This window comes from Gossypium hirsutum, chromosome A06 (genome assembly GCF_007990345.1).
Source record: "Gossypium hirsutum isolate 1008001.06 chromosome A06, Gossypium_hirsutum_v2.1, whole genome shotgun sequence".
In the NCBI taxonomy this organism is placed as follows: Eukaryota; Viridiplantae; Streptophyta; class Magnoliopsida; order Malvales; family Malvaceae; genus Gossypium; species Gossypium hirsutum.
Window position 1 is genome coordinate 4,319,351 of NC_053429.1, and position 11,310 is coordinate 4,330,660.

The 11,310-nt window shown below is 30.4% G+C and overlaps 2 protein-coding genes across 2 annotated transcripts; both read left to right on the forward strand.

Moving 5' to 3' along the window:
- The first annotated feature begins 3,144 nt into the window (after positions 1 to 3,144).
- LOC121230336 (myocardial zonula adherens protein) lies at positions 3,145 to 5,474 on the forward strand. Its single transcript, XM_041114921.1, has 6 exons — positions 3,145 to 3,659; positions 3,741 to 4,013; positions 4,294 to 4,451; positions 4,579 to 4,684; positions 4,769 to 4,894; positions 5,049 to 5,474. The coding sequence occupies exons 1-6, from the start codon at positions 3,468 to 3,470 to the stop codon at positions 5,175 to 5,177; spliced, it is 984 nt and encodes a 327-aa protein (XP_040970855.1). The 5' UTR covers positions 3,145 to 3,467; the 3' UTR covers positions 5,178 to 5,474.
- A 3,942-nt stretch (positions 5,475 to 9,416) lies between these two features.
- Positions 9,417 to 10,731, forward strand: LOC121230337 (blue copper protein). Its single transcript, XM_041114922.1, has 2 exons — positions 9,417 to 9,654; positions 10,262 to 10,731. The coding sequence occupies exons 1-2, from the start codon at positions 9,486 to 9,488 to the stop codon at positions 10,618 to 10,620; spliced, it is 528 nt and encodes a 175-aa protein (XP_040970856.1). The 5' UTR covers positions 9,417 to 9,485; the 3' UTR covers positions 10,621 to 10,731.
- Positions 10,732 to 11,310: the final 579 nt, after the last annotated feature.

Below are 11,310 nucleotides of genomic sequence, written 5' to 3' on the forward strand. Positions count from 1 at the left end.
CATTCCCTTTTATACATGTGATTAAAACTATAAGAAATAAACATATTTAAGATAAAGTTAAATTCTGCTTTAAGTCCCTATATTCTTCGTGTATTTAAAGTTTCATTCCTTTACTTTTATTTTTAAGAATTTAGTCCTTTTAATTTTTGAATTTAAAAGTTAAAGTCTAAGTGTTTACACTGCTAATTTAATTTAATTAAAATTAAGGGTGTAATATTTTGACGAAAAAAAATGGTACGCTAACTATGTTGCAATGAACTTAAATTTATTAATAAAATTTTAGCGAGACTTTAATTTAAAATGAAATCAATTAAATTGATTTTTTCTTGCTTAAATTTTTTAAAAAAATCAATTAAATTAAATTGGATGTTGGTTTATTTCAATTAAAATAAATTCTGAATTGTTTCTAAATCACTTTTGGTTTTAATTAAGTTAAAACTAATTTTAAAATTTTCTAATCAATTTTTTAAAATTTTGACATGGGTGGATATTTGGATATCCATTTATGTTGGCTTTTGAATAATTTAATTAAAAATAAATAAATTTCTGTTTAAAATAAAAATTAAAAGAAAATTAGTTTCAATCAAAGTTATTTAACAGCTAAAAGCTCAAATCAGTTTTTATTAAGCCCAAATCTTTTTGAAAAATCCATATTAGATTTTAAGGCTCGAATCAGTTTTGAAATAGTAGCTTAATTGGGCTCAAATACACTTTCGGCCCAATCCTTTTTCAAATTTGAGCCCAATTTTAAATTTGTAGCCCACTTTTTTTAAAATGAAGAGTCCAAATGTCTTCTAGTCCATTTTTTCATGGCCCAAGCCCATGTCATTTTTATTTTGCAAACTAGGGTTTTTGGAACCCTAGTCTATTTCAGTCGTTGCTACCCTTAAGGTGGACACTAATGGCTGTTGCGTGCACACATATATACGTAGAAAATAGATTTAAAGGCTAATAGGATACAAAGTTTAGGGTTTATGAAAGATCTCTGTAAAAAGAAAAAGGAGAAAGGAGTCTACTAATAATCAAGTATCAATATAAAAAAAGAAAGAGAAAAAGAGAAAAATATTATATCAGTTTGAAACTATGTCACATAAGATTTAATGTAACATTTAATAGTTAAATCAACGATTTTAATAATGAAAGGACCTGATTGATATAATATCGATAGTTTAAAGATGTAGCTAGAATGATTTAGAATTTAAGAATCATTTTAGAATTGGGATCATACTTTGGAAATGTTTGATACAATTAACTTACTTAAAGAGTTCTATGGTAGTATAAATTTTGTATAATTCATCTTACTTATTCTATTTTAACTCTAAATTCATTTTGCTTCAAAAAGTCTAAATTCATCCACTTAAAATTAAATCTTTGATGCCGATTGAGCATCTTAGCTTGATTGGCATTGTTGTCAGTAAAAGAAGATATGAGTTTGAGTGTGCTGAAACACGTTATTCTCCTATTTAAGGGTTAAAGAGGGGTTACGGATAGTTTTAGCATTATATAAAAAAGAACAGATATGATAAGAATATGAGATTAATATTTAAAAAAAATTGATTTATTATAATTCATATTTAAATTTTAAAAGATTTTTTATTTTGGAATAGTATTTGGAAAAGTATTTAATGTGTGAGGTTTGGTAGAAAAATATTCACTTACCCTCTCGAGTCTCGAAATTTGATGAAAAATATAATAATTTCTTGAAATTTATTTATTAAATAAAATTTTAATGGAATTGGTATGACTTTAGTAAAAGCCCAGGTAAGCTCTACGTGTGCTCCATGCAAAGGAAAAACTCAACACCAATCTTTGGCAAGATAAGTTAGAGTTGTTTCATGTGTGAAGCATGCATGCGCCAGCTAGAGTTATGGTTGGCGAGGCATCATTTGGGTGAGTTTGGATGGGCGGTGCGTTTAGCTGCGGTTAGTGTAAAAACAGCGGTGGCGGTGAGATTAGATACTGTAGCGATACTGTAGCGTGAGACAAAAAGTAAGTTAAACGCACCGCACCGCAGTCAATCGCCCATCCAAACGAAGCCTTTGTGAGCGATGTTGTAATCAGCGAGATTGAAAGCGAGGTGATGATGGCGTGGCTAGTTCTGGCAAAGTATCGGTTACAATTCTAAGCTCCATTTTTTCAGTTATTCTTATTTCCCAAATGGTTTAAAGATTAAACAAAAGTACTCGTTTAAAAAAAAATTCAAATGAGTTTCTATAAAAAAAAATTGTATCAAATTGAGTCATTAATGAAAAAAAATCATTTGACCTCTTTTATTAATGAAAATTGTTAGTTACTTAATTTGATTGTTAGCTATATTTACGTGACTGAAAGAAATTACCAAAAGTTACCATGTGACAGAATGATGATGTCAGTATTTTTTTATAAAAAAATTAAAAAAAAATTTAAAATGTAAAATAGAATGAATCTTATTAATAATTATATAAAATTCTAATATATATTTTAAAAACGCCAAAAATATTCTTATTTATTTTAGTGTATATATAATTACTTTTATTTTAATTTTATAAAATTGACTATATAAATTCAATTTAGAATGTACCATTTGTTGCATGAATAAGTATGTCACATTGAAGTGAAAGGAAAAAAAATATTGGATAAATTATACCCAATGTCATTAAATTATCAGTATATTTATATTTTGTTTATTCAACTTTAAAAATTTATAAAATGGTCACTGAACTATTTAAAAGTTTTCATTTAAGTTATTGAACTATTCAAAAGTTTTTATTTATTTAAGTCATTGGGCAGTTAAGTTTTTTTTTTTTACTTTTTAAATTTGACTAGTAGTTCCATGCAATGATTCGATAGTCGGTACGGTAGATTAGTATCCATTGAGGAGTAGAAGAATATATTTTAAATCTAAATTATTTTGACGGTCATTGTTAGAGATTAGTGCAGGCGATGCGAATAGAGAAGGCCATACATAATCAATTTTAATATCCCAATGACTTAAATAAAATTTTTTAAATAATTTAGTGACTATTTTGTAATATTTTAAAGTTAATTAACCAAAACGTAAAGTTACTATAATTTAAATCTTGGAGGTAGTTTATCCAAAAATATTACAAAGGAAAAAAATATTGCCAGGTATAAGTGTGGGACCACATTATAAATTTTTAGATCTGATCCTCGAAATCGCACTCTAACGGCTATTTTTCTTTCAATTTGAAACTTCCTCACCAAGAAAAAAATCCCAGCAAAAAGAAAAACAATCCAAGAAAAAGAGAGAAAATTCCTCCCTCTCTTGTCTTCCCTTGCAGAAAAAAGAAAACCCTAATTCCATTTCCTAAATACCCCTAATTTCCCAACTTTTTTTTTCCTTTCATTTTCATTCTACATTTTTTTTCCTCCGAAAGAAAACTTTTTTTTAAAGAAATTTTTTTAAGGTCTTTTGAGGTCTACGATTATTCAAGAATCAATTTTTTTTTGGAGTAATTGTGGAAGACATGGATATTCCTCAAGAAGTTGATGATTACATTAAAGAAACAATTGAAGATTCCTTAGGTCTTGAAATCTCCACTCAATCTTTGCAACTAAAGCTCCGCTCCACCGAAGAAGCCCAGCGTCGACTCCGTGACCAGTGCTTATTCCTTCTCTCAAAATTGAAGGAGAAAGATCAAATCATCGAGCGCTCAAAGGCTCGTTAACTCAGTTTTGAGTATTATTTTCGATTTATTTAAATGTGGAATTATTGACATTTTTTATTGAATTTTTTTAAGGCGGAAGCGAATATGAATGCGGTGGCGTTGAAGAAATTCGTGGAGGAGAATCAGAAGCTTGCGGCGGAGTGTGCGAATCTGTTGACTCAGTGTAACAAATGGGAAAGAGAGTGTTCGCTCTATGATCGTGATAGGGAAGCGTTGATGGATTTTGGGAATGAAGCGGATGAGAGGGCAAAGAAATCTGAGATTAGGGCTCATGAATTGGAAGAAGAATTGAGGAAATTAACTGAAGAATTAAGGTTCTACAAGCACCATTATGAGAACCAAGGGGTAAATTAAAAACTTTCCTTTAATTAATTAACTTTTACTTTGTTTTCAATTGTTGATATTGCTGACTTGAGGATCCTTAGTTAAACATTTGAACTTAGTTGAGCATGCATGAGAAAACCATTAGATGACATAACTTGAACACAATGGAACTGCTTTAAGTAGATTGTTTTCAGTTTTTAATGTTATATGATTTGATTAGAAAACCCGCCATCATATATAGTTCTGTTTAGTACTATGATACCTCTGAAGTTACTGATAAGCATATATACATTCCTTGAAGATTGATTCATCTTCTGAGGGCACTGCTTTGGAAGAGAATTTGCTTGAGTCGGTTCTATCAACGTTGATTTCTAAAGATGAAGTTATGTGTGGACGAGCATTCTTGGAGGCAAATAATTCACTTGAAGCATGTCAAAAGATGCTTAAAATGTGGAATAGGTGACGTTTTCTTCTTTTATTTCTTTCATCTGCAACTCTGTTGATTAATGGAGATATATGTGCTTTCTTCACTGCTAGACTACTCACATATTTCTGAATCAAATTTTTGGCTTGTTTTGTTTTGCAGGTTGAGGCCTTCAACTCGAAAAATTTTGTCACTGGCTGCGGAAGTAAAGACCCTTGAGAAAGACAAAGAACATCTCAGAATGAACCTTTGTAAAGCTGAAGATGAGGTAATAACCAAGAACTTCAAACACTGCATGCTCGTTGAAATTTGCATATTCCTTGTCATAAAAAAGATATTTTTATCCCTGTAGGTCAAAGTTCTGTTTGAAGAAAACAACATATTGGATGAAGCGAACAAAAGATTATTGAGGCAATACCACAAAGAAAAGAACCTCCATGGTTCTGATGGGAAGCATTCTGGTAGTGCATCTACGAAGGTGAGGAGGGAATATGTTGGATTCTCTGTATCTGTTTTGTCTTGCACGAGTGCTTGTTCTCACATGTAAAGACTAAGTGCACTTCCTGCATGTGTTTAGTCCATAAACACAAATTCATTGATTTAGTGCTATTATTTGCCTGACTCTCTCGCAGACAAACAAGCGAAAATCAAGTCCCAAGATATGCAGTCCAATTGAGAAGAAGATTGATTTCACTGATCCGGATTCAGCAAGGAAGCCTCTCTCACCCTTGCGGCATAACTCCCCTGACTTAAGAATTTAGAAGTGAATACTTAAATCTCGTGCATGATAGGATCTATTCTCTTTGCAACAATGATTATGTTAGAAGTAGATTTACATATAGCTTTTCTGAAGCTGAGATGTTTGTAGTTGTGAGAGATAGCTCCCAAGCACCGGAAGGAAATCCCTCCTCCCCCTTTTTTTATAAAAGGTGTAAGTAACTCTGTCATCTTCTGCTTTTCTTTAGGCCTGACTAATCTGATATCATAGAATGGATAATAGCTCAAGCTAGTGCTGTAGAGAGAAATTTTAGCAATTCTAAAATTGATTGTTAGATGCATATCGTTTTGGCAGTCTCTGATTAATTTGTGTGAATTTAGCACATTACTTAACTACTCTAATTTTTCAGAGATTTTTAGCTTTGTTTTGTTGGGTGATTAGCTCTTTTATAGGCTCAATTCTAATCCTTTCTTTTCACATTAAAAACTGTTGTTTTTGTGGGTTCACACTGACTGCATTTTGGGCCTTGTAAAAATTCTGGGATTTAAAAATGGACCACTATTCTCACATTTGTTGTGTGCTAAAGTTGCTTTCGAGATGCCAACAAGAAGAAGAGTTAAACTATATCCACTATTCTAGTTGTTATCATTTGTACATTTTCTGCTCGCTGTTACACACTGTAGTTCGTTGTTTGAAAAGGTGCAAAATTGCCCTAAAATTTTATCAAATGTTTTTAATCGGGATAAATATTAAAACTATACATGAGCTTGATAAAATTTGCAATATTATAAATTGATTTTAATTTGGCGCATTTGTATAAATTAAATTTTTAGGTTTAATTTTTACATTTTATTAATCTTGTTATCTATGTGGTTTAGTTTTCCTTTAGATCATGTATAAATTGTTGAAATGACATTTTATTAGGTTAAAAAATAAATAAATAAATTTAAATAAGTTCATTTAGACTTTTTTAAAAAATGGATTTCTCGAGGAAATAGAAAACTCTGTTCGTAAATATTTTTAACTTAGATGAAAATAAATTTTTTTATTCTTTAATCTAATAAAATGGCATGTTAGCAATTTATCTGATTTAAAACGAAATGTATGCAAATTGTATTAAAATTTCGGTATAGATGAATAACTATTTCAAAAGACGCATTAATTTCTATTCAGATTTCATTCTGTTATTATAATTTACGAGAAAAAGAAAAAAATATAAAATTATGAAGAAAAAGCGAGCTGTCAAAGAAATCAATAACAACTTAATTTTATCATTATCTTGATATTTTAAAGGATTAGAATGATATTTATTTTCATTACCTCATTATTACATGTAGCATGCGTAAAACATTTTTTTTTCTGGAAAAATATTATATGGGCTTTCTTCTTTGGTGGCGGTGGTTGGCCGCCTTGGTGAGGCTGAGGTCCCATTAGCCTAAAAGGGATGAAGGCAAGAAGATTGCACCCAAGTGAAGAGCAAAAGGAATCTTAAGCTTACGAGAAAAAGGTTGGGATAGGTGGTCCACAAAAGGGTGTGATTGGTGAAACCATCCAAATATTCAAGGGTTTTTTTTAATACTTTATGCAAAATTAGTAATAACAAGACCGAATAAAAAAATAAACTAAAATCTATACATAAATATGCATAAAATGAGACGAAAATTTATACTCGTAATTATGTATAATGAGACTCAATTTTAGATCTCAAGAACTTAAAAGTAAAAGCTTTATGAATCAAAAGATAAAATTCAACACTAAAATTAACGACTTAATTGACAAATAAGGATTTAACCAAATATTTTAAGTTTACCCATTAATTTAAAACTTTACCCTAATTTGGGATGTATATGCACTTTATGTTTAATTCATATGTGACCAAATCAGTACTTGAACAATTGACCAGGCCTAGGCAAGCTAGAGTGGCATTGCCTAAGGGTAGTTTGCCTAAACCAATTGACCCCAATAACTCAACTAACCAAACCAAACCCATCTTCCTTAAAAAGAGCATATGATTTATATGCCTTTTGTATGATTTTAGTGGCTTCTTTACTTGGGGTAAATAGGGGAATGAAGAGAGGCCATTTTGGTTTTTACATCACTTGAGAGTTACTTAAATCATGGCCATGGAGACTTTTAGTCTCATGTTAGGTGGGAGGTTTGTATCAAAATCTGATTCACCAAATCCATTTTTGGACAACTTCAAAGACAACACTTGTAAGTTAAGTCCTTTCCCATTTTGTTCTGTGTTTCAGTTTTTTCAAAAGGTTAAAATATGCTATTAGTACTTTTACTTTATAAAGTTTGAGAGTTAGCTCTATACTTAAAAAATTAAAATTTCAAATCTGTAAGTATTTTCTGTCAAATTTTGTCAATTTGAAATTTCGGTTAGGTTGTCCTTATACAACGTGACAATGATTACTAGAAAATAAATATAAGTTTACAAATTTTGACATAAACTACCAACAAAAATAACAATTGAACTAGGAATTTTAAATTGAAAAAAGTAGAAGGATTGGATTTTTAACTTTTAAAGTACAAATATTAAATCTCAAATTCTATACAAATATAGTGACTAACAACATATTTTAACCTTTTCAAAACAAAAACATCAAAGGTATCAACAATTCTTTTTCCATAAAAAAGGATACAAGATCAAGGTATGTTACTGGACTTATAAAGGATCGAAAGTGGTATTTATAAATCACCCATCAAATAAAATTGTTAATAAAACTTGAAACCTAAAGTTTTTTGAAATTCTAACGATTACTCAAACAACTGAACCAATTATATTCAGAAAAGATTATCAATATTAATCATTAGCTAATCATCTCCCCCATTTGATTCCTTTTGCAAGGCAATGGACTTTTAAAGTCCTCATTGTTTTCCCACAACCTAAATTGCCTAATTGAAACCTAAGCTTCAAAACTTTTCTTCCTATTTTAGGGTTTTTTTCCCTTCTTTCGAAGTCTAAGATAACATGTAGTCAATGGCAAAAAAAAAGCCCTTCTAAGGGTTGTTTGTTGGATGCCAGCTTTTGTGTACAAGAGAGAGTTTCCTAGATAAAAAAGATCACATCTTGTTTGAGTACTCTTCAAGCATGTTATATTGACTGTTCCACTCTGTTTTGCATTACCAAACATCTCTGTTTTTAGATAGATGGGTGAATATATATATATATATATGTACGACCTTTTTTCGTCTGTTTTTGAAAGTAACCTCTAACAGAATATTAATGGTGGCAAATCTTCATGATGGCAACTACTGACTTGTTTATAAAATAATCAAGAAGAAAACGAGATAAAAGGAATTCCCATGCTTTTTCTTCACTAACAATCCATCATTATAATGTCTAAAAGTATATCAATGGAGATTATGGAGTTCCTTTTAATTGATATGGAATGCACAATTAATTCCTTATGATCTGGCTTGGTAGCAAAAAGTACATAGCCACCCATTAAAGTTACCTTACTTATCCATTATTTAACTCATCTATTATTGTAGATTTTGTCTTAGCTCGATTGACATGGGTATTGTTATCAATGCAAAAAGATGTGGATTCAAGTGCGTTGAAGCGTATTATGCTTCGATTTATGGGTTAGGGAAGTACTATGTGTAGTTCTAAATATTGTGTCAAAAAGATGAGGCATGATCATAATCTAGAGTAGTTCAAAAAGAAAGAAAAAAAAACTCATCTATCATTTGAGTGAACAGCAATAAAAAAAATAAAGATGAAACAACCATAAGATGTGATGTGTTGGTAGTTTATTTTGTTCTTTAAGCATGTGATTATTGTTTCAATCCGTGTTTATGAGAAATGAGCACATTTCATAGTCAAATGTTTATCTCTTTAGAGAGCTCACATGTGTTTATCTTCGCATATATAAGCGAAGCTAGAGGCCCCAAAATGAAAATTACCTCTTTAGTCCCTTTAGGAATTACAAAGTTTTAAATATTAATTGTAAAATTGTATTTCAATCTCTCTTAAAATTTAAAATTCAATTATAGTTTAATCCCTTGAAAAAATGTTAAAATTTATGTTAATACAATGGCAAAATTAAATTTTTAACTCTAAAATTTTTGTAATTCAAATTCAATCCCTCTAAAAAAAATTCTAACTTCGCCCCTTAAACTTAATCTCGATTTGAAAAGTTTTTAGTGTTAGGTAATAATTCATCCTTTTGGAATGAAGTTTCCTTTTTACAAAATATTGATTTTGCATGGGAATTAAGTGTACCAAACATATTCCTTCCATGGCATTATAAAAGGAAACTCCATTTCAGAAATTTTTATCACAAAATTCTCCTATCTCTGTTTTCAAAGTGTTTCTCCACCTAGCCTCTTCCACAAGAAAATGGCAAGCTCAAGTGTGGGAATGGCCTGTCTTGGGCTAGTTTTATGCATGGTGGTTGGGCCAAGCTTGGCCACGGTTTACACTGTTGGTGACACCTCTGGCTGGGCAACCGGTGTCGATTATAGTGGTTGGGCTAACGACAAGACCTTCAAAGTTGGGGATTCCCTCGGTACTACTGATTTTCTTAAACCTCAATCTCTTGGCCATCACTAACTCCCCCTACATTTTTTATGGTTAAATTCTGCTATTAGTATCTTTACTTTACGAAAGTTATGGATTTAACACCTACACTTTAATTTGGTCATTTTTAGTCATTGTAGTACTTTTCAAATTTTAAAATTTCAGTCCTCACCAAACAATAATTATTAAATTCATTAAGTTTTTTTATTTTCAAAATTTAATGCAACAAAAATATTATCATATATTTAATGTCGAGATAGCTTGTTATTTTTATATATTACCTACTAAGAATCTAACTATAGATTAAAAAATATTGGGTCAAGACTGAAGTTTTGAAATTTGAAAAGTAAAAAGACTTAGAATGATTCAATTAGAGAATATATGCTAAATCTATAACTGTATGCATAATGAAGGACTAGTAATTGAATTTAGCTGAAAGTATTTAACTCCTTCTATTTGGGTCAGGACTAAAATTTCAAAATTTAAAAATTTATAGACTAAAATTGAAAGCATAGGGACTAGTAGAAGAATTTAACCTTTTTTATCTATTCATAATGGTTTTTAACGTTTTTCGTTTGTGGTTTGGTTGCCTTTAGTTTTCAATTACCCAACAAGCCATACAGTGGAGGAGGTAAGTTCTAGCGATTACAGTACATGTACGGTGGGGAAAGCAATCTCGACGGATAGCACCGGAGCCACCACCATCAATCTGAAGACCGCCGGTACTCACTACTTCATTTGTGGTGTGGCTGGTCATTGTGAGAGCGGCATGAAGCTTGCGATCAAAGTGGAGTCTTCTTCTTCTTCATCTTCCACTGATAAACCATCAACCACTTCACCATCTACTACTACGACGACTAAGATCCCGGATTCATCTTCTTCATGGAATCTTTCACCGGTTCTGGCTTTTGCTACAACTTGGGTCGCATTGTGCGTGATGATGGTTGTTTCATAAGCTTTTGGTGGCTAAAATGGTGGTTGGCTTGGCCAGGATAGAGGCAGTGCTTTGTTTGTATTGAGGATTATTGCTTTTATCTTATGAATGAGAACCTTACTTGTTCTGTTTTCTACGGTATTAAGTATATATATATATATATGGGAGATGTTATTTGAATCGGATCAAAATCGGTTAATTATCGACTAAAAGACTAATTGAAATAGTTTTAACTGAATTTTTTTACTGTTTTAAATTTTTAATAATTTTTTAATCGAACTAATAAATCAGTGTCTAACTGGTTTAACTTAAAAATCGTTGGAAATAAATTTTATATATTTTATATTTTTTTTCACTCATGTAATGGAAATAATTGTGGGTTGTTGTTTCATGTTTCCTGTGAATATTGGTTAAAATTTTCAATTATCCCATAACCCTTTGACAACATTAGCAAATTAGGGAAAAATATTTTTTAGGATTAATGACAAAAGATTTAGATTTTTTTAATTACATTATTTCTGTATTATTTAAATTCTAGATAGATAAAATAAGTCATATTATTTTAGAGTATTTTAATTTATATACGATTGAACTCGTATCATTTGGCTCAATAAAACTTTAATTTTATCACTTAATTAAAACTTCATTTTGATTATTTTGTACATATTAATTTTATTATTATACATACGATATTACTTCCATTAATTTTAT

Excerpts from the sequence above, each read along its gene's own strand:
- LOC121230336 (XM_041114921.1), top strand. The coding sequence starts at position 3,468 with ATGGATATTCCTCAAGAAGTTGATGATTACATTAAAGAAACAATTGAA. Across the intron at positions 3,660-3,740 it reads AAATCATCGAGCGCTCAAAG|GCGGAAGCGAATATGAATGC; the intron begins GCTCGTTAACTC and ends AATTTTTTTAAG. Across the intron at positions 4,895-5,048 it reads CTGGTAGTGCATCTACGAAG|ACAAACAAGCGAAAATCAAG; the intron begins GTGAGGAGGGAA and ends ACTCTCTCGCAG.
- LOC121230337 (XM_041114922.1), top strand. The coding sequence starts at position 9,486 with ATGGCAAGCTCAAGTGTGGGAATGGCCTGTCTTGGGCTAGTTTTATGC. Across the intron at positions 9,655-10,261 it reads CAAAGTTGGGGATTCCCTCG|TTTTCAATTACCCAACAAGC; the intron begins GTACTACTGATT and ends GGTTGCCTTTAG.